Source organism: Mixophyes fleayi, chromosome 7 (genome assembly GCF_038048845.1).
Source record: "Mixophyes fleayi isolate aMixFle1 chromosome 7, aMixFle1.hap1, whole genome shotgun sequence".
NCBI lineage: Eukaryota > Metazoa > Chordata > Amphibia > Anura > Limnodynastidae > Mixophyes > Mixophyes fleayi.
In genome coordinates, this window is record NC_134408.1 from 3,286,215 (window position 1) to 3,311,942 (window position 25,728).

The 25,728-nt window shown below is 38.6% G+C and overlaps 1 protein-coding gene across 1 annotated transcript in view; it reads left to right on the forward strand.

Annotated features, from left to right (window-relative positions):
- The window catches only part of LOC142098239 (uncharacterized), a 32,242-nt gene extending 11,602 nt beyond the window's left edge, over positions 1-20,640 (forward strand). Inside the window, exons 4-11 of the mRNA XM_075180930.1 lie at positions 3,144-3,200; positions 4,583-4,639; positions 5,651-5,689; positions 10,086-10,130; positions 11,905-11,924; positions 16,392-16,427; positions 19,364-19,399; positions 20,402-20,640. Coding sequence (XP_075037031.1) covers positions 3,144-3,200; positions 4,583-4,639; positions 5,651-5,689; positions 10,086-10,130; positions 11,905-11,924; positions 16,392-16,427; positions 19,364-19,399; positions 20,402-20,479 — 368 coding nt within the window. The 3' untranslated portion in view covers positions 20,480-20,640. The remainder of the gene's footprint in view (positions 1-3,143; positions 3,201-4,582; positions 4,640-5,650; positions 5,690-10,085; positions 10,131-11,904; positions 11,925-16,391; positions 16,428-19,363; positions 19,400-20,401) is intronic.
- The last annotated feature ends 5,088 nt before the right edge of the window (positions 20,641-25,728 follow it).

The window sequence follows — 25,728 nt, forward strand, 5'->3', positions numbered from 1 at the left end:
AAAACAAAAAGTGATCCGTGGATAATTCAATATTAATTTATTCAACAATATATGTTAAATAATACATCAATAAATACCCAATATGAGCTCATATATGAAATGACTAATTATATAGCATTAAAACATACATATTTCACATCTACCTAAAACCATAGATATTATAAGCCTCTACAGGCAAATTTTCAAAAGTAAATGCAAATAGTGCAAAGATCTATAGGAAGCTTCTGTTCATTCTATAACTAATCAGTTCAACTATGGACAAAATAATCAAAAAGATGTTCTCATTTGTTAATTAATTAGCTACTTCAAATTGATGCCATTTCAAATAGTAGGCAAGCAGCACTGTAATACATGGTATAAATACTGATGGGAATAGCAGTGTTTGGTGATTTTCACTTACACTTTGTCTATAGTCAACTTTAACCCAATGAGCTGCTGCCGAAGAGATTTCTTGCAATCAGCCCCTTATATAAATCGTTTAGTAATGTCACAGAAGCAGAAAACCAGTTATATTATCTGTCTCTCTCAGAAGGGTAATGTTTCAAATTCCTTTAAACATGGTAAACTTGAAATATAGCAGCAGAAAACCAGGCCACCAATTATTTGATCGCAATATCCCTTCTAATAGCGAGTCTTTCAGATTGTGGTCATAGACTTAATATACTGGGACCCAGTAAAAAAAATATATTTATTCACATATAAATACACATATATATATATATATATATATATATATATATATATATATATATATATATATACTCTATATGTATTTGGCCACACCTCTTCATTATTGAATTGATGTCTTTCAATCAGACCCGTTCCCAGATGTTTTTTAAAATCGAGCACCTAGCCATGCAGTCTCTATTTGCAGACTTTTGTGATACAAAATGGGTCGATCTGAAGAGCTCAGTGACTTAAAGCGTGGTACTGTGACAGGATGCCAGCTTTACAATAAGACGGTTTGTGAAATTTCATCCTTGCTGGATAATCCATGGTCAACTGTAAGTGATATTTTTAGAAAGTGGAAGTGTTTAGGAACAATAGCAGCTTAGCCGCAAAGTGAAAGACCACGTAATATCACAGAGCGGGATCCACGTCTGCTAAAGAGCATAGCGCCTAAAAGTCACTAATGTTCTGCAGATTCCATAGCTGAAGGGTTCCGAACCTTCCACAGGTATTCATGTAAGCACAAAAACTGCCCAGCAGGAGCTTAATGGAATTGGTTTCCATGGCCAAGCAGCTGCATGCAAGACTCACATCACCAAGACCAATGCCAACGTTGGATGGAGTGGTGTAAAGCACACCGACACTGGACTGTGGAACAGTGGAAACATGTTCTGTGGAGTGACAAATCACGCTTCTCTGTTTGGCAGTCAGATGGGCGAGTCTGGGTTTGGTGGATGCTGGGAGAATGTTACCTGTCTGACTGTATTATGCCAACTGTGAAGTTTGGTGGTGGAGGGATAATTGTATGGGGCTGTTTTTCATGGTTTGGGCTAGGCCCCTTATCTCCAGTGAAAGGCAATCTTAATGCTTCAGCATACCAAGTCTTTTGGACAATGCTATGCTTCCAACTTTGTTGCAACAGTTTGCGGAAGGCCCTTTTCTATTCCAACATGACTGTGCCCAGTGCACAAATCAAAGACTACGAAGACATGGTTTGATGAATTCGGTAAGGAAGAACTTGACTGGCCCGCACAGAGCCCTGACCTCATCTCCATAAATAACCTTTGGAATGAACTGGAACGGAGATTGTGGTCCATTTATTTTGTATATTGTTCAGTCTATGCAGGCTGCTTTTTTTCTATTCAACTTCAAGTGGAGGGCGGGGGGGGGGGGGGCATAGATAGCCACCAAACTACCGTGGTCCATTTATTTTAACTTTCTAATTCCACAGTCTATGCAGGCTGTTTTTTTTTCTATTCAACTACAAGTGGAGGGTGTAATATACACCCAAAGACGATGGCTGCATTGCCAATAATCAAAGATGGAGGAGGTAGACAACCAGGTTTGTCTGTACAATTTGCAGGCAAGTGTTCGCATTAAGGACGACCTACCAGGGATTAAACTGTTTTTTGGGTAATTTATTTGCTTTAGAATTACCTCACTTATCCAAGAAACTTGTTGAGCACTAAATTAGGTTATTTTAGACCAAAATAATTGTATTTTTTTCAAAAATGGCAAAACAAAACCAAACTAAACCAAAACCAAAACACAACGGTAATCCAGATCCAAAACCAAAAACAAAAACAAAACACGGGGTCAGTGAGCATCTCTAATTTGAATACAATGTCATTGCAGTCCCTGTTGGTGTAATGGTCAAGCGTCCAAACACTTTTGTCCATATAGTGTATATATAGAGAGAGAGCCTAATGATTCTATCAAGTCTGTTAGATTTAAATTAATAAAGGATATATATCCCAAATGCTGCTCTGCTCCCCTTAATGTACGCAGTTTCCTCAGCACTTAGGAGCCCATCTTACCAGCATAAGAATGCAGAGATAAAGTCCACTTTCTTAGGGATTTCCCAAAATGTACCTCAAATACTTCTTGTAGTCTCCGGTTATCTCTGCACTCGTAACCCCTTCTTGTCAGGGTCAGAATACACAGGGATGACGGCAGCGTCTCCTTTCTAAGTCTCTCAGAATTTGATATGAGTCTAGGTTCCGCAATCCAAACAGGACAATCACGAAAAGGCTTGGCAATTTTTTCAAAACTTTATTCGGTAGATAAAAATGAATGTTAGAATTAAAACAATCCAACCCGAGCTCTGGTGGCAGTTTTACGTGTTTCATTGCATCCAAGCAATTTCGTCATGTATACGCACATGCAAATGTGCAATACAAGTTCACATCGGAAGGCATACATAAAATTCCTATTATAAAATACACTTACATGTAGATTTTAATACAAAGACAGATGCTGTGTCAGTCTTCAGTATCAGTCGACAATTACACCTGCCCTGTAGCTGGGGCAAGTAATACGGCTGAAAACGGGCGTACATAAGAGAAGCACAGGACTAGAATATATCACACAAGACATCATGCATCAGGCCTGTAGTATCTAATTACTCTTCTAACCATTAAAGTTCTATCACTGTGGATCTTATATGCTCTAATTTTTTATTGTACATTTTCTAGATGCAAGAGATTATGATGAAACACCCTCCGTATCTTCATATGGCACACCAACAAGAGGCAAGACAATTGTGGAAAACATCTATTATAGTAGCCATAAGTCTGGTTCAATTTAAATATCCAATGGCATGTATATATATATATATATATATATATCTAATATATAAATGCTTATTGGCGTCTGTGTGTGTGTGGAAAAAAAAAACAAAATGCAGCGCCACCTGCTGGGCAGAGTTATACACTGACCTACTAAATTCTTAGTGTGTGTGGGAAAAAAAATTCAAAAAGGGCTGAAATTTGGTAGGGCTCAAACTCATTTTCGTGAGGTAATTTTACCTCATGAACACACATGTGTAGAGGCGTGCGTTAGTTTGTGTGTGTGTGTGGAAAAAACTATTTTCTAAGAAAGGGCTCATCCAATTGACCTGAAATTTGGTATACTGACATTATTTGACAAAAAAATTAGAATAGTCAAGTCAGTTAACTTCCATCATCCCCCCTTCCCCCCGTGGGAGGGGTAGTAAAGGCTAAATTTACGAGTTGAGGGGTCAAACTCATTTTCGTGAGGTAATTTTACCTCATAAACACACATTAAAAAGGCCGCTTGCGTCGGGAAGTAACGCTCTTCCCCTGAGGAGGCCTGGGCTAGGCCCAAATGCATGACAAGAACCTTTTTTAAGACCTTAAGTAGCTTGATTTGATTAGAATGCATGAGTATCATGCACGGGTTAACTTGTATGTATATATATATATATATATATATATATATATATATATATACACAAGTTAACCTGTGCATGATACTCATGCATTCTAGTCAAATCAAGCTACTTAAGGTGTTAAAAAAGGTTCTTGTCATGCATTTGGGCCTCGCCCAGGCCTTCTCAGGGGAAGAGCGGTACTTCCCGACGCAAGCACCCTTTTTTAACGTGGTTTTGTCCACATGTCACCACCTCATCATTTTTCTCCATCACCTCATCCTTCATCTTCATCGCCATATCCTTCATCAAGCTACTTAAGGTGTTAAAAACTCCCCACTGTCACCCCCGGCAACCACCAACCACTCCCAACTGTCACTTCTCCTTCAAGAAATATATAGGTCAGTGTATAACTCTGCCCAGCAGGTGGCGCTGCAGCTTGGTTTTTTTTTCCACACATGCCACTAGGCATTTATATAGTAGATATATATATATATATATATATATATATATATATATATATATATATATATATATATAATATACTCCCATTGTGAAATTAATGGGTTTTAATAATGGGGTGTATATATATATATATATATATATATATATATATATATATATATATATATAGCTAAACTATAATTGTGAATAGAAAATATGTAGTGTCTTGCTACTCTAACTGTTGAATCTCTATCACTGTGGATCTTATATGTTCTATTTTTACATTTGTACACTTTCTAGATGCACAACATTATGATGAAACATCCACCGTATCTGCGCATGGCATACAACCAAGAGGTATGGCCTTCATAGAAAGCATCTATTGTAGAAGCATTTTAATTGTCTGATACAAATAAAATGTACAAGGGTGGACGGAGCTTTGCTACTTTTTTTGTCCCCTATTGAAGGGAATAGGTTTTAATAAAAAGATGTCACACTGGCATTTTATCAGCTTGGACACATTGTATATTAATAGTTCCAAGCAGTATTGATGGTCAGCGGGAGATCAGGAAGGAAACAAGAGCTTCACTAAAGCTGATGTTGTTTCTCCTGCACCTGTCAAGTGAGCGATTGTACAGCTGTTAAAACCCTGCTTAGATCCTATTAGAGGCTTTTCATATAGTGTTTTTCTTTCCAGATGAAAATATGCTCTTAAATGTAGAAGAGCTATTTTCCTTAGATGTTTTTCATCTGCAGGAAAAGCTCTTGTGTGACACCAAATATTCTGTCTTCTATAAATTGTTGTATCATGTCTCCTCTGACCCCTGTCTACAGTAAAAGGGACATGTTAAGCTCTTTAATTCTGTTTGGATAGTACTATAAATTATATCTTTCTGAAAACACATCTCACTGCTCCAGAGTTACCCAAACACTCATGTTGCTGTTGTTGGTTTTATTTCACCCTTTACAGATAAAGTACCTCCGTCTCCCTTTTCAATCCTCTGTCTTCCCTATAGATCATAACCTGGTAAAACTATGTCTTAGTCATGATCCGTCTTGTATCATGTGATACCCACAAAAGTTAAAGGAGAGTTGTAACCCAAATATTAGAAATTCTAATTAAAAGCTCTCTTCTTCTATGGAGAGAGCAGAAGAGGTGATCTGCAAAGGTCCCGGCTGCAGGCACGTACCAAGACCCTGCCAGGTTAAAGAACCACCCCCATCCTCCTTCAAAGTACTATTATTAGGAAGAGAGTGAATTGAGTAAAATTCATATTTGAAGTGGAAAATCCCATTATATGATGTGAAGCTCAGGTCCTGTTCTGGTTGATTTAACCAATGTTATTAATCTCTGATTTCTCCTTTCAGACCAAGAGAGTATGAGATCCTCCAGTGTGTACAACTCAGGTAATTCGATTGGAATACAGTGTGCAATAGTTTTCACTTGCATCTCTTTATAGGTGCTAGAGGGAATGTACCGTCTTATTATTTAATAAAAAGGGTACATAGGAATAGATAATAAAATGCACAATATAGGTGAATTCTAGAGATACAGGGGCTTATGCTGAGGTGCCATAAAATATGTAAGCAAGTACTCGTACGTCTGTTTGCAGACTTGGCACTTCGGCCTTACTCTTGGAGAGACACAACAAGGGGAGGGAAGGGTCATGCAGTGCAGGCCAAGCAGAGTAAGGGCATGTGTCCGTAATTGTAAACTGAGGCAGAGCCGTAGTGAGATGCAGATACACCAGTTATTATCAATATAAATTCAGGGTGTCTGAGGGCTGGTGTGACTTCTGATTGACTGATTACATATTTACACACCTAGTAGTGACTGCATCTTCCACTATTAAATTTTTTTTATAAAACTTTTCTTGTGCTGATTACCTGGTTAAGTGGATCTGGACATATATTCACTATTGTTATGTGCAGTATTTTAGAGTTGCTCTTGGGATGCACAAGTGCCCCAGAATGCTTTATTTGTGGTAATTGGGTGTGTTAGCCTTAATCTGTGTTGGTGCCAGGTAGGCGTTGTTTGTTGTAACGGGTAGGTTTCTGAGAGAAGGATAATGTTTATAAAGAAATAAACAAATAAATGATGAAGTATAAAAAGAAATTATGGGATAAATAAATAAACAGGGGAAGCGCTTGTTGGATGCGAATTCCACATACCATAAAGTATAACAGTTTAATTCATTCCAGCTAAGGTTAATCCAGGACTCCTTGCTTAGTTCCAAATGTTTTCTAGAAGAGATTAGCAAAATATGCAGGCTCGGACTGGCCTGCAGGGCAGCAGGACTATCCACCGGTAGGCCACTCCACATTATAGCCACGCCCCCTCCGTTGTTAGGGAGGAGCTAAGAAAACAGCTGACTCCCGACTTGCATACAATTCATCTTTTGGACATACGCGAGAACAGGAAGGGACAGATGCGTTCCACAGTGGAATGCAGGCACCTTCCTCTCCAACAGTAACAAGCACGGACCACGAGAAACATACTCTGATTTCAGCACACTGGGTACCCGGCCACCATCTCTATATACTTGGAAACTGCAAGTAAACAAAGTTAAATTTGAAAGCATCGCAGCAATAACCATGTGATATATGTGGACAGTGATCTGAATATTTATATTGCACTAGCAGAGACTTAAAGAAATACCAATTCCCATCTACTGGAATTGTATGCTATGAACATTATTTTATTGAGATATCAGTGACTGTGTTATATCTGGATCAATGCAGCATTTATACCCACTGCCATTTGCCTCCCAGCAGCTAGACTAGTCCAGGTCTATATACCTAGGTTTGTCTTATTTTTTATGTATGTTCAATTGATGCCATACCATATGTATGTATATAGAAATCAATGCCTCATAATATAAATACTGTGGTTTAATTGGAGTATTTTATTTGTCTATATTAATGTATTTTTATGTATTTTAACCAGGATTCAATAAATTGTGATAAAACTAACATTAAATGTTATCCCACTAATTGAACCGAGCCTCTTGCTCACAGCCTAATACAAGATATAGAAAAATACGAATTGTATTCAAGATAAAAGAATACAAATTTTATTATTAGCATTACACTTGGAATAATACATAAGTCAATGAGCGCTTAACTTTCAGTATATTATAAGTTCGTAGAGAGGGATAACCTGTGTTAATGCTGCTCTTGCAACAGTAGGGGTAGAGCGCAACTCCTCCCCCCCCCTCCCCGTTTTTGCCAAACACTCCCGTTAAACACACTACCACACAGGTGCAGAGAGTCGCGTTTGGGCTCTCTGAACCTGCGCGGTAGTGTGTTTTTCACTTTGAGCAGGGCAGATGAGAGTAGGAGTTCCGGATATCCAACCGCCCAGAGGAGCATGAGCAGGTTAGTAACTAAGTGCGCAGTCAGCCTGTCATTTTAAAAGAGAAAGATGAGCACACTACATTCTTTATATACTACACTATGGTGCTAGCTCTCCTTCGTGGGCTGACCACTCTCCCTTTAGTGTCTGGTCTCGCCTCTATGATGGCTGGCCACACCCCCTCTGGTGGGCCCCTAGTGTTGCAGTCCCCCGATGGGCCTTTCATGCCCCAGTCCGACACTGAAAATATGTGCATACATGGTTCAGAACTGTGTGGATTGGCAGTATGCATTAACTTACACTGCAATAGTGTCATGTTCCTGTACGCTCTCAGGTGTGTATGCCCCTTAGCGGTATAATGTTTGATGTGATGATGTTCAAACATTGACGAGGAGTAAATAGGAGCTGGTTTCTTACTCTCCCCAAAATTCCTGTGTTTGGTCTCGCTGTTAAGTAACATTTTTGGCCACATGATTCTTGTTTTGCTTGGAGTCATCCATTGATTCAGGAAGCCAAGCAGGTTTAAACTATGTTGATGTTGTCTTAGGCGAATCAGTTGTTGAGTCCACCCATCAAGAAAAAAACTAGTTTAACTATTACTGAACATTATTTATTACTATACGGAAAATCTCCTGATCTGGTGTGTCAGTGGCCCCGCAACACAATGTTGTTAAATAGAGTTATTGTTTGTTTCAATTATTTCACCATTTGTACACATGTCCAATTGTACAAATCAATACTGTGTGTCAGTCATAGCAGAGCAAGCGGCAAAAAGTCATGGGAGAACAAATCAACATATAGAGCACAACAAACAAATGCAAAACACTATATAAATAAATATATTCATTACACTCAAAGAAGTAATCAAAGAGCAAAAAAGCTATTAACCAATTTTGTGAGACAGTGGCTGATTTTCAATGTAACACAATTCTGTATTCCTTCCTTTCCCTACCTCATTGTGCATTTACCTGTTATGGTGGCAGCTAAAACAGAATATCTCATTTATTTTTGAGTGATATTGCAGTAAACACAACACAAGGAAAAATGCTTTCGTTTAGTAACTTGTCATGTTGTACTAGGCTGTTTTTATTTATTGCTGACAATGAGAAAATGTTCCCTATTTACAAGAAAATCTGAACTGATACTGTGGTGTAGTAGCCAGATGCTCTATTGGTAGTGATGGTGGAGTCCCTGTTTCAAATACCTGGACAGGCTTCCTGATTTAACTTGTGATAGCACCTGGCTGTTTTATGATATTATTGACATTGAGAAAAGTAAATAATTAGCTTAAAGAATGAGCCGACTAGTGGTATCATAGCCAAGTGCTCTACTGTCAGTGATTATAAAAATATTGGCTCTGTTGGCAAAGCAGGTTCCCTTCAGTACCTTGCTGTTACACCAGACTTGATTACAATATTGATGACCTTGAGAAATGCGTCACCACTTAGTAGCGTATCATCTGGCTCAGTGGTCTTGTAACCAGCTACTCTGTGGACTGTAAAGTTGGAGTTCCTGCTTTAAATTCTTAGGCAGGAAGCTTTTTAGCAGCTTTGCAATTAGTGCTGTTTTATGATATTGAAGACATTGAGGAAAGACTTCAGCATTGTTCAAAGCATTGGTTGGCACAGTGGCCTGGTAGTCAATGGAAAGGGATGATGGAAGCCCTGGTTCAAATCCGCTGGTAGGTTTCCCCTTAGAACCTTGTGATATTCCACTAGTTACTCTAAGCATGCACTGGCTTATTGGTCTAGTACCTGTGTGCAGTCCAGTATCTATAATTCTTAGACAGGTTTGATTTTTGTGCTTTGTAATTTTTGACAAGATGGGTTTATGTTATCACATGAAGAAAATCCTCACATCTACCTTAAAGCATGAGTTGGATAAGTGGTCTGGTAACTAGTTTTTAATTTAGCAGTGATGGTGGAAGCCTTTGTTCTAATCCACAGACATGTTTCCTTTGTGTAACTTGTTATGTAGTTCTAGGCTTGTTTATAATATAGATGACATTGAGAAAAGTCTTACCCCTTGTTGAACATATCAGTTAGGTCAGTGGTCTACTAGCCAGGTTGCTTTCTTCCATTGGTGATTGAGACCCTTATTCAAGGCCCTAAGCCAGATTTCTTGTAGTACCTTGTCATGTTACACCTCACTCAATTATGATATTGAGAATCCTCACTCCTTACTCATAATGTTTTATTTGTCCAAGTTGATGTGAAATCTCTGAATGTAACAGCAAATATCTAACAAATGCTGAACAATGCAGAATTGTTTAACTTGTTTCTAATTGTTACAACTTGATTAGAAAATATTATAAAAATATAATATACACATCAGAAAAATGATGTTATTTATCACATAACACATTTATAATAGTAAATGTATTGTATATTCCTGTTAATCATTATGCGATAAATTAGTTTTACTTACAGCATTTTTATTTTATTTCAGAACAACACAGGTTAATTCAACCATCCAATCCTGACACCGCTATAGGTAATGTAGAAAAGCGTGAGATTGTTGACAATGTGAATGTATATCTTTATATTGTGACAACAGATGGAGAAGGATACTTTGAACAACGAGATCGAGCAGGTCTAATGCCTGAGCTGTTCACACCTAATCCGTCCCCACTGCCACTGACAGACAATAGAGGGAGCTGAGATATTGTTACATTATCCAGCATGCACATCATGATAGGTGGAAACAATGATTTCACAGAAACTTGCTCCATCTGTAAATTAAGTTTCCTTAAATAAAGTGAAACTAAACAACTCAATAAATGAAAACACTTACTTTAAAACTCCCTGTGAGCACAATCTTTTCATATATAAAGGAATAAATGGGTTAACTGGCTGAGAGCGAGGGGTGTGAGGACCAATCGCAAGCTGCAATCTCTAATTGTGGCTTGTGATTGGTCCTCTTGCTCGCATCTTCCACTCCTCTAAGAATTGCAGGGATGTTAGAAGAATGGAGGACTTCTAGGGAAGGCATCTATAAGAGGCAGCCCCTGGGGCTCCCACTGGGAGGTGGGGGGTACAGCAGTAAAATATTTTTCGTAGATGGTAGTGCAGCTTTAAACAGATTGATAAGGTCTGTTTCACAGAAATACATATGGAGGAATATCGTAGATTATGACGTTTACAATAATTCTTGTTCTTTCTAGTATTATACATGACAACAATTAACAATCCTCTCATTGACTGGGAATACAAACTTCAAATGTAAATTTGGTTGATCATGGCACCACCACTTTAAAATAACATAGACACAGGCAGGGCACAACAAAACAACCCCTCTTAAATAAAAAAAAAACAAAAAAAGAAGTATTCACATTTGGGGAGGCATGTCATACCAGAAAATGAAATCATGTAATCTTAATCCGTAATCTTCTGATGAGATATTAGAGAGATGTAAAAAATGTTCCACTGCCTGCAGCTTCTGCTATGGCTTATAGGTCAGCTGTACAAGTGGAGAACATGTATCTCTCCAACAGAGCTTCTCAGTGAAGGGCCATAACCACAGGAACCTGTTCTCCTTGACCACTAATGCTGGTCAGCCTATCAGTGAAACTCAGGATAGCACACTTAGTTCCAGTGGCAGAACTACCATTGGTGCGGTAGGTGCTGTGCACCAGGGCCCATGGAGTTAATGGGGCCCGCTGCATGGCAGATGCGGAACTAGCGAGCTGTGGGCCCTGGTTCCCTCTTCCCCGCCTCTCTGCATCGGGACCCACAGCTCGCTAGTTCCGCTGCTGCTTAGTTCTGTTTGTTTTTCTTCAGGTTTTGTTCCATTTTAATGTTCACATTTAGCAACAATTCATTTTAACTTTCCATATGAATTTTCATAAAAAATAAAAAATATACATTTATAATTCATTATAATGTATACAATGTATCAAATATGCAATTACCTCATTAGGGTAAAATTAAGACCTCTGACAATATTACTAAGTACCCCTCTCTGGAGGTCAGTTGCGAAGCTTAGATTATGTGTGCTACAAAATGCCCTGGATTTAATCAGTAGGTTTGTATGGCGTTGCCAACGTGCATTGTAGTCCATGCATACTCTGAAAATGCCACAGCAGCCTAAAAGTTGACCCAGGTGTGTGGAAAAGTGGAAACATTTCCAGAGATTCACTGCACAATAAACAGTATAATATTTTCTACATAAATTCTTCTTTGTATATCTTACCATTTTGATTTTGGTACTTGACTAATATTGTTTATTAGTTGTAATTCTGATTATTGTTTATATTTTTTTTTTCTAGATATGAAGACAAGCGATAAGGTGAGTTATTTTTAAGGCCTAAATCATAACTGGAGTGTAAATATGTTATATCAAATGTATCCATTGATAAGTTGAAGCTACTAAAGTGTAAAATGTGAAGACAGAAAGTCTGTTGTCTGTATTTGATGGCTCTGCACATTCCAGTGTGAGAAGATAGCAGTGTCACCTGTGGCAGCTTTAAAGAGCCCCTGCTGTGAGATCTAGCCTGGCCTGGGATGGAGTTTTGACATCTGAATAGACTTCTAGGAACCGCTCAGCATGGTGTCTAGCTCAAAGAGGCCATGTGCTGATTTAGGCTATATGTGATATAGACAAAAAGAGTTCATTTTAAAAATATGCCACTTAAAATCAATAAAAAGTAGTGATTAACCACATATTCCTCAAAAGCATGATGAAGGGCAGCTCATATGTCAAATTAAGAATTCAGTCCCACAGAGAAGTTAAGGAAATGATTGTAAGCTCTATGAATACAATGTATGTAGGCCTGTTTGGTATCAAAAGATGGACAAATTCATAGGGGATTTAATAATAATAAAATTGGGTCTATGTGACGCTCCACAGAAAAGTTAGGTCACATAGTAGAATTAAGTAGTAAATCAGACAGCATGCAAATTGTGATTGAAAAAACTATCACAGACCACAACTCCAGGGGGTGGGGAAGGGTGTAAAGGTGTCTTTAAAAAGCTGAGACAAAGTACAGCAAATTTTCAGTCTTTTGGGAAAATCAATTCACATTGATAAGCTGTCCATCTTCCAAGACAATTTCCCTTGGCCAGAATATGCAACCCATGTAAGTGCTGCTCTGAATGTAACCCCTTTTAATTTAAACTGCTTTGCTTGTGTATGTTATATCAGTTGGTTATTAATTATTTTTCCTTATATCTGAATGCCCTGTACTTTTGTATATTAAATCTATAATTTATTATGTGACGTCCTTGATACTCTAACGAATCCATTAGCCTGTTAAGAAGAATCAGCTCGACCAAGTTAACTCTTTCAATGCCAGTGTGTGATTTGTTGACACATTTGATTAACAAGCTTCGTGTGTGCTTGTATTTACATTTGTGTAACAGTCTGGAAGTGTGAAGAGTTAACCCTTTGTTCACTGGTGTGGGCCTTGCTAGTCTGTAATCAACTAGAAGCCTTGTGTGCCAGTGTGGGACAGTATATTGTGGTCCTATTGCCCACTTGGTGGCAAACCTGAAGTGTGTGGGGGTGTAAGCGCTGTTTGGGAGCAATTCAGTAGGTCTAAAACCTGTGTGACAGGTAGAGATAGAGACTGCGGGCTGGAATCATGTGTAACCTCATACAGCAAACATCCAAAGTCACGGCAGCTGGGAGCGTGTTTATGACCGTGGAAAATTCTAAATTGCTTAATGTACTGTATAATTAAATCATAATAAAGTTATCTAAACATTTATATAGTAGATGAGACTATATCAATTCGAGCAATCAGGCTAAGTTTTAGACAAAACACACAGGATATTTTGTTTGTTTTATTCCTTTTACTTTTTTAAGTTTTAAATTGAAATGGAAATTGCTCTCAGCCATTTTCGTGCTCAAGGCATGCCAGGCGTCATAGTAGATTATCCAACACTTTGGAAGTGGCTTGTCTTGATGAGCAGTATACAGTGCACAGCCTCATAGAGTTATATAATAGTTTTGTATCATTTGGCACCAAAGTGAAGCAAGAAGCAGATTTAATTGTACAGGCACACCCTAGTGTGCATATGGTACCCGCTCCTCATGTTATTTAATTCTGCCCTGTAAAGTGTGAATGGGACGGGAGCCATTATATACTGTGCATGCAATCTGTCTCCTGACTTGTGGGTCTGCAGGACTGGGGGATTATATAGTACTGCCCAGAGAAATACACTGAGTCATTAAAAAGAGCAAAGCATAAAAAAGGAGTAACTTCGCACCTGGGCAAAACCATATTACATTGGAGGTGACGGTAAATTTAAAATGTGATGGCAGATTTATAGTTGGGAAAGGCATGTCCTAGATCAACTAGTAACTGTAAAAATAAATCTATTAAGTATTTGTGAGCTACATGAAAAAAACAGCCAGTATTTTTCTTATGTGCAACTAATAAACTAATTTGCACCCCTTGTATTGTACCATGGTTTGTCCAGGAACAAATTTATTCCTTTTTTTGCTTTGCTCTCCTTATTGATTTAGGCCCTTTGTGTGTATCCGTGTATCCTCTCAGTGCCTAGGCATGTGTATCCTGTTTTTTTTCCAATTTAGCCCTATAATCTGGTGACCAATATGCTATGTAGAGCTTCATTCTACTGTCAGTATTCTGTGAAGGACTCCACCCTGGTGACTTATATGTGACAGCATACAGCATACAGAACCCCACTCTGATATACAATTCAGATATCTATTCTGGTGACCATTACCACATACCTCCAAACATGTCAGGATAGGAAATCCTACATATCTCTTAGATGGGTTTCTTATGCTTAATTGACCAGTGTCCATTAGTAAATACATGCATACATACATTTTTAGAAGGGATTATTTGATTTTATTGATATTTTCTGTTATCATAAGATAGGAGGACCTGACCTCTGAACAATAAACATGACAATAACATAACCCAGCTAATACAAAAAGGAGGGGAGGGACAAAGTCTACAGGAATTTACCAGGGCGATAAGTGATAGATAACGACCATAGAAGAAATGGGGGATAGAGAGGAAATTTCAATGGGTTTATCAACACAGACTAAAAAAACTTACTAAATCTGTCACTTAATTGGTAATCAATGACAGTGAAAATTCTGCAATAACATTAATAGAGGGAGAACAGAGCTGCCCTTTTTAAAGATTAGGATTAGAAGTATAAAAACCTATATATAGGAATGATGGATTTTGAAATAAAAGAGCCATAAGGCGCTCAAATCAATTCTAAACAGTGTATTGGATAAATAATTCTGCAGGTATAATAAGGGATTACATATTTGACCCGTCAAAACTTGAAGATTTATATGGAATAAAGGTTTTTCTTTCTCTTCTTTCCCTTCCCCACTTCTCCTTGTTTGACCTTTTCACAACTAATGGTGGTTAGGGAATAATTCTAGAGGCTAATTTGTATTTCCTTACTATTAGTAAACTGTCAATAGCCTTAAGTCCTTCACTGGCTGCATAAACTAGCCAGATGCTGTAAATAGTTACTGACAAAGGCAACGTCTGAAATCTATATGATTTCTATAGCAAAGTTTCAGGCTTCCCCAACCCTGGAACAGTGATCTGTACCTACTAGAGCCACTGAGAACCAGCGCATCTATGCAGACACGGACAGCCTTGATCTGAACTTACCAAGTGGTTGACTCCCCAGTGTCTGGCCGTCAGTGGCCTCGCCCAGCTCTCACTCCTGACCTCCCCAGCCCAGGATCAGAGGCCGTGACCCAACTGCTTCTGCTATTTGGTTGCTCCACTGCTCTAAAGCAGCTCTGATTGCTCAATTAGTCTAGACCCCCTACAACATGGCTGGTGTGCCACTGGTTGCTCTACTATTTGGATACCAGGTGCTCTGCAATCCGGCTCCTCAATTTCCCAAACCTCCATGCTCCAGGACTCCAGTGATTGCTTAGGAGACACCTCAACTACATTAGTTCCTACCTTTCTACATTATCTCTACCTGACTCCCTCAGAATTGCCTGCTACCACCCCATCATTGATGCTTAGTACATTAATAAAATGCTGCACCATTATGTACCTCTACTCCAATCACTATGCTCCATGTCTCTACAAACTGCCCAATCACCTGATCACCATACCCCAAACTAAACTACCCCACTTGATCTTACTGTCTCTTTTTACCTGCTAGAGCGTAAGCTCTCAAGGTCAGATTCCTCTCTACCTTCTGTCTCTCATCTGTCCATCATCCGTCTACCTTGTATGTCCTTTGTCATGTCTTATTCTGTCCTTTGTCATTTCTAATGCGGATTTTCTCTGCATGTCTTGTAATGTGTACTGGTAATTGCTTCACTGTATTTATTATTCTGCTCAATTGTACCCATGTTTGATGATGATATTTTTTTTATGCCTGCGATTTGTTTTGTTAATTGCATCCATGCATTTTATTCTGCTCATTTCTACCCTCAAACCTGTTATTATGATTACAGTTTTCATTTATGCACGTTATGTCAGGCAATACACAATCTGTGGCACCATATAACTATACAATGAGGATGATGATGATAAAATCCAGAATATATTAGTTTTGTATTCCTGTCTTGTTGAGTGTCTGAAGCAGAATTATCTGTGAGGATCCAGAAGAAGGTGGCTCCAGCATACCAATCACATGTTAAATGTCACATGATAAAATAAGAACAGGATGAAGCAGTCAGACATTCATTAGATCAGGAAGATATCATTAGTGCACAATAAGACATGGATGTTCGTTATATTTTTATTTTGTTATTGTGAATATTTCTTTCCATTTTCTCCTAATTTAGAGACAAAAGGAAAGTAAGCGGGAACCTACTAATGAGGTAAATAATAACATGAATTCAGAGTACTAACGACAAAGCACAAATAGCCAACTTACTGATGTAGGCTTAATATCCCCATTACAGTGATGGGTGACAGGTGTCAGCTTGCGTCCAAAATACAATCATGGTTTACAAGTATTTGGAGACACGTGTCAGTGGTATCCACACGTGGGTACAGATCGCTCGGGCAAAGGATTTGGTACAAATATAAAAGTGCAGTTTATTTGCGTAAATACACACGGAACAACATAATAATAATAATAATAAGAAGAAGAATAACAAGATAGTAACATTAGCAAATTGCAGCTATATGATTACCCACTAGCTAAACCCCGGATGGTAGATACCCAGTCTGGGGCTTAATCTTTAGCCTGAGACTCTCCTCTGCTGGGTCTGTGCCGATATTGAGTTGCAAACACACTTGGTCCTATTGCGCGTTAACGCTGACTGCAGTCCTGTGGCTCCCGACTTGGGATATCGGCTCACACAGCGCCTTGCCTCACTGATAAATTTGCAGATCCTGTTCAGTGTTTGTGATCCAGATATCCCACTCTCTGCCCGCCACCCTCTATTATAATGTAAACCATAGTCACATTAATAACCACAAAGAGGGTGACAAGATGTCTGGGCAGGCCTGGGCTTATGTTTATTCTGATTGACACATACAATAAGGCTCACTGAGAACATAATCAAATTGCCTCCTAACCCATATAATCTGAAAAGTTCATTAAATCTCATTGATTAAATAATAGACCCTTATCCATCTCCTTGGAAGATAAACACTCTGAGTAATTTAATCTGGGGAAATTCAGATTTGCCAACAATGACTGTGTGGCTAATCTGTTTACCTGGGTGAGGTAGTACCACAAAATCTCTCTGACAGTGTTTATATATATATATATATATATATATATATATATATATATATATATATATATACACATATGTGAATGCAGCTGTGCTTCCACTAAATATTATCACATTGGGTTATGATAAACTGCATAATATAAATGTGTAATAATTACATATAGACATCACTGTACATAATTCTGGCACATTTGGAACATAACTGAATAAATCAAATACATTTGCTGCTTTGACTGGGGGATTACTGGGAACTCGGGATAAAGAGTATAGTAACGTATCCCCGTAGTGTGAGAAACGAGGTACAGTTTGTCTAGGAGATCTCATTTCATCACAAGGTATCAGCTAATATTCCTAATACAGGGATGGGTCAAAGATATACATTAAATTTCCTGTATACCTATGGGTCAAAAGGTACAGCAAAATGTCCATAGTACAGTGATTGGCCACAGGTACCAGGTAATGTGCCAAATACAGTGATAGGTCAAAGATACCAGCTAATGATTGGCCACAGGTAACAGATAATGATCCCGGTACAGTGATTATCCTCACATGCTAATTAATATCCCCAGTAGTATCCCAAATGATGGGTAACAGACATAATGTCCCTAGTAGTTTGATGGATCACAGACACTAGGTTTTGCCCGCAGTACAGTGATGGGTCAAATGTCCTATATATTATTGTCAGTACAGTGATGAGTTAAAGGTACCAGGTAATGTCACTGCTACAATGATGCTTCACAGATAGCAGTTCATTTCCTCAGCACAATGATGGGTCAATGATGGGTCACGGGTACCAGCTAATGTTCCTAGTATAGAGATGGGTCACAAGGTGTCAGGTAATATCACAGTACAGTGATGAGTTACAGGTACCAGGTAATGTCACTGCTACAATGATGCTTCACAGAGAGCAGGTAATTTCCTCAGCACAATGATGGGTCAAGGGTACCAGCTAATGTTCCTGGTATAGAGATGGTCACAGGTGTCAGGTAATATCACAGTACAGTGATGAGTCCCAGGTACCAGGTAATGTTCCTAGTATAGAGATGGGTCACAGATGTCAGGTAATATCACAGTACAGTGATGAGTCCCAGGTACCAGGTAATGTCACCAGTACAATGATGCGTCACAGATAACAGTTCATTTCCTCAGCACAATGATGGGTCAAGGGTACTAGCTAATGTTCCTAGTATAGAGATGGGTCACAAGGTGTCAGGTAATATCACAGTACAGTGATGTGACGTCTTTGCTACATAGACACAATTTATACGGGAAAGTGCATTTAAAGGCGAAAAAAATAATGCAATAAAAATATTAAAATACATAAATGTGACTAAGGAGACAAAGACAGTCCTGATATAACTTTACACTCATGACTTATTTACCATATAAATAAGAGCAGTATTTCTAGTACACAATGAAAATGTTGTAATTAAGGGGGTGGAAAGGAGGAAGCGTAGTTTTTATTTATCCTGACGTGGGCGATCCTATTTTGGACTGAAATCCCTCACATTGCAGCAAGAACATCTCAAGTAATAAATCAAGTAATACAATTTTACAAGCACCTCCAATCTCTAAGAGGAAATGTAAAGTGCATTACCATAGGACATAGCAGTCAGACATGCAGAAGATCTTTGTAGCTAGGTATACCTTTGTACAGCTAAGAACAATAGTAAAACAATAGTAAAACAATGTCACAGATGGTGGCACAACGACCATGGTCCACTTTTAGTTTGTGTTCCTGCCTCGTTCAGTGTCTGCAGCAGAATTATGAAGACATTTGTAACAAGTTAGTTTGGATTTCTGTAAAATACTTAATGATCAGGGATAAGTCAGTGGGGGATTAAAGGTTTGTTTCAGGAGATGAAGGTAGTGATGATACAGAAGAAGGTGAGTCCAGGAAACCAACAACATGATAAATTTCACATGAGAAAACAACAGCAGGTTGAAGTCAGAGAGGTTTAGGACACAAAGCACAATGTCATTAGTGCATGATACGTGGAAACGCGTCATGTTCTTTATGTTATCATTATATGCTTTAATATGTTTCTTTCTATTTGCTCCAAATTTAGGGTCGTACTGGAAACATCTTTAATCTTTCTAACAAGGTAAATAAAGGTAGAAAAGCAGGGTACCAAACACAATGCACAGGTTAACCTAGATCTGATAGGTCACTGGTACCAGGTATTGTCCGAACACAGTACAGTGATAGGTCACCGGTGCCAGCTACTTTACCCAGGACAGTGATGGCCACTGACACAATTATTTCCACATTACAATGATGGGTCACAGATAATGTGCCCAGAACAGTGACGGGCAACGGATACTGCTATAGTCACAGTAATAGGTTACAGTGATGAGAAAATGTCCCAGTACAATAATGTGTCACATGTACCAGGTAATAGTGATTGGTTGTAGCTGGTATCAGTTAATGTCCCCAGTAGAGATTGGTTGCAGCTGGTAACAGCTATTGAGCCTATTACAGTAATAGAAGCCATAGGTTTGCTCTGACCAGGCACTATCTTGTGGAATTTAAATGTTCTCCCCAAGTTTGTGTGGGGTTTTCTCCAACAGCTCAAAAACATACTGGTAGGTTCATTTTCTGCAGACAAACTTGGACCTTAGTGTGTATGTGTGTTTGTGTGGTAGAGAATTTAGCCTGTAAGTTAGCAAGGGGACAGGAGCTAAGGTGAATGATTCTATATTCTCTGTACAGCGCTGTGTAATACAGAGGCACTATATAAACAAAAGTACAGAAATAAAGAGTAACAATCAGTAACTTGGACCATGAATTCATATCAATAAAACATAACACTGTAGCTTCATGATAATATTCCTCCTACAGTGCAGTTAAATCTACAAAAAGGGAAAACATCACAGTGTGTACATTGCAGGAAAAATATAAAAGAAAAGAAAATAGTTCAGTAACGTTCATGTAATAGATCTCTGGAGATAAGAAAAGTGCTGAGCACTAATATAAAGTTATACTGGCTTCACTAAATACGCAATGAAATTGGCTGAGTGACAGGATTGGACTGTGGGTGTAGTTGGCTTTATATGGAAATGACGGAGACATGTTAATAATTACAACATTTTTTTGTCTTTTACAGGCATTGTTATGGTCACTTGGTGGTATTATCTGCATTTTATTAATTATCCTCATTATTGTCCTCTGTCTTACTGTGTAATGAGATGCACCAGATCTCAGCTAATTGGTCTCCTGAAACTCACCCCCCATTCCCGGGTGTAGCGACTGTTATCTGCAGTGATATCATTATTGTACTTTTAAAAATGTGTAAATATATCTGTGAAATGTTTTGGTGGTAAAATAAGTCGTTCTTTCATGTAAGATTTTTGTGCAGTGTTTTCATTCATTTTTATTTTTATATTAAACATAGGACACTATAAGCCACATGACTGCAGCAATCACTCAGAGAGAAATTAAACAGGTCCAGACAGTAATTGAAAATTGGTAACTCAATAAAATAAAGTGGTGCAGATATTAGATCTTTATTATCTGCGACTTTTCAAAAAAAACGCTCAAGGATCTCATTTAATACAATAAATGAAAGTCAGACATCTTCCAAGACAGCAACTACCAATGTTAATTGAAAATCCTCAGCTTGATTTTTTTTTTAAATAATAAAGATAATGGGCCTAATTCAGATTAAGACATATGTCCGATTGCATAGTGTATCTTTGTGTTATTTCATCCCGTTCATGCTCAGAAAGTGTATGTGCAAAATTACAGCTATTCAGACCTGCAACTTTTTGACACTTATGACTACTTTACGCCTAAAGTGATGTGACGGGGGAATGGAAGGGGTGGTCTGATGTAAGCAATGTAAAATAAGGGCGTGATCGAGCAATTATGCATGGATTCAGACTGGGACATAGTCATAGATATGGCTGAAAAAGTAATTTTATTTTGGCGTGGTCAGGGCCAGATCTACGTATTAGATGATGAGGAGGAGGATTATGAACATCCAAACTAGCGAACAGCTTGTAATTAGAGGTTTGCAAAAGATTAACAAACTTTAGTAGATTTGCTGAGCGTGTTGTATCAAAGATATAATTTTTTTTGCACATGTTCTTGGGTACAAAATGTTGACACTCAGAATGTTGACACCAGAGTTTTGACCTTCAGAATGTCGACACAGTTAAAAAGTCTACAACATGAAAAAAGAGAAACTAGAGTTGAGTATGAAAGCATTCCAGTCTGCTATTCTTATAATAATTTTATTGCAATAAAAATATTTTTTTTGGGTTATAACTTAAAAATGATCCTTATTCTAAACCAGGCCTTGTAAAAGTGAATATGTTAAAAACCAGTACAGAAAATTGAAAAAGGAGAAAATGGTGTCTTTAAAAATTCATTTTATTTTTACGGCATCTTCCGTGGAGCCGGTGATGAGATTTTTATGTATGTTTTTTCATCTCATCTCTTACATATGTATCATTCCAATATCTATCATTAAAACATATTTATTCTTATGAGTCATCCTAATTTATTACAGCATTTGAAATATCCTACTATATTTTTTTATTGTCATAAACCATCTCATTTAAATCTTTGTTGTTATAGATATATAACGATAGAAATAGCCTACTATATAGTTAGGAACCAATATGTCTCTAATGGCAGTGAACTAGGCACTGCCGCTGACCCTAACGCGCGTTTCGCCTCTGCTTTTTCAAGGCTATAAACAAAGGATGTAAATGATAATATAGATACAAAGTAGAATAAAATTAGTTTAAAGTGTATTAAAAAAACATATTTATGTAGTGAAGAGATTAGATTGTGTCATCGCTGACACTTATGTCACAGACTGTTAAATTAATAGTTATCTAGATACGGGTTGAGTAACTTAGATCTAAGCCTCGGAAATTCAATTTACTGCATATACATTAAGAGATCCGATACTGATCTTAGTTAACTCTTGGGGGCATATTCACTAAACTGCGGTTTGCAAAAGTGGAGATGTTGCTTAAAGCTACCAGAATCTAGCTGTCATTTTGTAGACTGTATGAAATAAATCATAACTAGAATCTGACTGGTAGCTATAGGCAACATCTCCCCTTTTTCAAACCCGCAGTTTAGTAAATATACCTTTTGATGTCAAGAGTTGCCTATATGTCAAGCAAGATAATAGACAATTTGTCTTACTAATGAGAATTCTGATGAAAGCAGACATATGTGTGACCGACCAGGAGAAAGATGTTATCAGACAAAGTATATAATGAATTTAACTGTCACAAAAGCTGATGGTAAATGACAATACGTCTGGAGAGAAATATAATCATTTGAATTTTACCAACAATGTTAAATGACAAGCAGCTAATCTCTGAAACATATTAAAGTTATTAAACAAACTATAGGTGACTATAATAGTCACAGCAAGATATACTAAACGCATAACAAGGTCCCTAATTGGGGAGCTAATTATCGGCGGTCAGGGACGCTGACTGCTGAGCGGAAGTGCAGACGTCCCATCACCATGCAAACGGACGGGATGGGGAGTGCGCATGCGCTCGCAGAAACCCGGGTGTGGGAGAAAGCGTCCCGCTGCTAGGCAACGGTACACATCGATTGGCAGAGACAGGTGACCACGGCACCTGACAGTACCTCCCTCCTCTCTCTCTGAAACCGAGTGTTTGCCAGACTGGCTCTTGAGGAAATTAAAGAGAAGACGGGGGGGGCGTATAAATCCTTCTTGCCCACCCACGATCTTTCTTCTGAGCCATAGCCTTTTCAATGAACCAGGAACTGAATTTTGCCTCGAATAGTACAGGAGTCTAGGATACATTCGACCACATATTCATCACCCATGACCGATTTGATGGGAGGAGGAGGAAAAAGATTCTTGGAAAATTCACTAAGAATTAATGGTTAGAGTAGAGAGATATGAAAGGAATTGTGAGGCAACCGGAGTTTGTAGGAAACAGCATTGATCTTATGCGATATGCAAAAAGATCCAATATACCGGGGTGCAAATTTTATTGATGGAACCTTGAGTTTGAGATTACGAGTGGATAACCACACCTTGTCTCCTACATGAAGAACTGGATGGGTCCTGCGATGACGATCCGCAAAGTGTTTGTGTCGGTTGGCGGCTTGTACCAATCTGTCTTGAACCTGAGACCAGATCCTGGAAAAGTCACGGACCGTGCTTTGAACAGCGGTAACAGAGATAGTGGAATCCTCAGAAAAGGTCGGTAAGACAGGATGTCTACCAAAGATAGTGAAGAAGGGGAGACTTTGGTGGATTCGTGCTGATGGTTGTTGTGAGAGAACTCCGTCCAAGGAAGATGATCACTCCAGGATGCCCCACGTGTCATGGCGGAATCGCACAATAATTAATGCACGCATACACTTACATTTACATATTCATCTTAAGGTTCCAATCCACATTTATTTATTTGTAAAATGTATTAGATTGTTTATTCATACATTGATAATACTGTAGTAATGGTATTTATGGTTCAGGTGTTTTAAAAGGTAGTTTAGTCTCATATTAAAGCTTATTTCACCAACATTAACCCAATGTGGACAGAGTAGTGATCACATCTAGCGATCGCAAGATACAAGCAATATGAGATTAATGCTCAAAAGTACTTTGTGGGTCAGTTTGAACTGGTCGTTCAGAGTGAAAACATGTGGACAGTGGGTGGGGGAGGTATCCCCTCACCCCTTTGAAAGGATCAATTGAACTGATCTATAACCTGCAAGGAACTGGAATATCATTAACCTGGACCAATGAAGACCTCACTAAGTGATATCTGAACACTATATACAAGCATGCTTGCTTTTGTTCTAGCTCTCTTTGATATTGGCAACGTGAGAGCATGGCTGTATTCACAGGACCTGGGTGGACACTATAAGGACCATGTAATGTATTCAGTGCTTTTATACTTTCCTGCTTTATTGTAACATAATTAATGTGTAATAATGGTTAGCTGCAAATTCTGATATATATTGCAATTAAATATATTTGTGCGTTGGAACCATAACAATCGCATTGGACAATGTTTTATTGGTAAGCGATACAATGACTTTAATAGAATAATAACAATGGAGGAAAGTCTCCAAATCCTGGTTGACCCGCTCAGTCTGACCTTTGGTCTGGGTATAGTAGCCTGAGGAGAATTTTAGTTGAATATTAAGATGTTTGCAAAAGGCTTGCCAGAATTTAGAGAGAAATTGTACTCCCCGATCAAGGATGATCTCCAAGGGACAACAACGGAGTTGGAAGATGTTCTTAATAAAATGGAGAGAGAGATCAGGGGCCGAATATAATTTCATGAGAGGGACAAAGTGTGCCCATTTTGAAAAGCGGTCCACCACCACCCAAATGGTGTTGAACCTATTGCTATTGGGGAGATCTGTGACAAAATCCATAGAAATGCTTGTCTATGGAGACTCTGAAACTGGAAGTATAGAAGAAAACCGGCTGGAGATCGTCTTGGAGTCTTGTGGCAGGCACAAACATCACAGGTAGCAATGTATTTGTGGACATCAGAGCTCAGGGAAGGCCACCAATAATTTTGGGATAAGAGGGCAATGATTTTCTTAATGCCCACATGACATGCGAATTTGGAGTCATGGGTCCAGGATAAAAGTTTGGGACGAAGATGGACTTCCACTAGGGAATGCCCAACCAGAGGTGTCTTAGGTGAGGACTTGGTTAGGGCTAGAACCTTGTGTGGGCTGATGATGGGTCTCGGAATGGAAATGCTGGAGTCAGAGGGATCAAAAGACCTTGAAAGAGCATCAGCCCTGACATTCTTGGACCAAGCACGAAAGGTCAGGAGTAGTTGAAATCTGGAGAAAAAGAGTGACCAACAGACCTGCCAAGGATTCATAAGATGTGCTGACTGTAAATAAGTGAGATTTTTATGGTCTGTGTAAACCGTGATGAGATGGAGAGCCCCTTCCAAAAGGTATCGTCATTCTTCCAGGGCTATTGTGATTTCGAGGAGCTCCTTAACTATGCCATAGTTAGCTTCACAGGGTGAAATTTTTTGGGCGAGGAATCCACAAGGGGAAAAGGTGCCAGTGGAATCCTCCTGGAAAAGAACTGTCCCCACAATGACTGAGGAAGCATCTACCTCAAGATTAAATGGTTTGTGTTGGTAAAGTTGCTTCAGAATAGGGGCAACAGAGAAGACCTCTGTCAGAGATTTAAAAGCGATAATGGCCTCTTAGGGCCAGTCTTTCACCTGTCCCCCTTTATGAGTGAGGGAGGTGATGGGTGCAATTAGCGAGGAATTTTTTTAATAAACTGCCGGTAATAGTTACAAAAGCGGATGAAACTTTGAGTGGTTTTAAGGCCAGAAGGTTGAGGCCAATCAAGGATAGCTCCTACTTTTTTTAGGATCCATTTGCAACCCTGTACTGGAGAGTAAATAGCCATGGAAGTGTGCTTGGGGTTGCTCG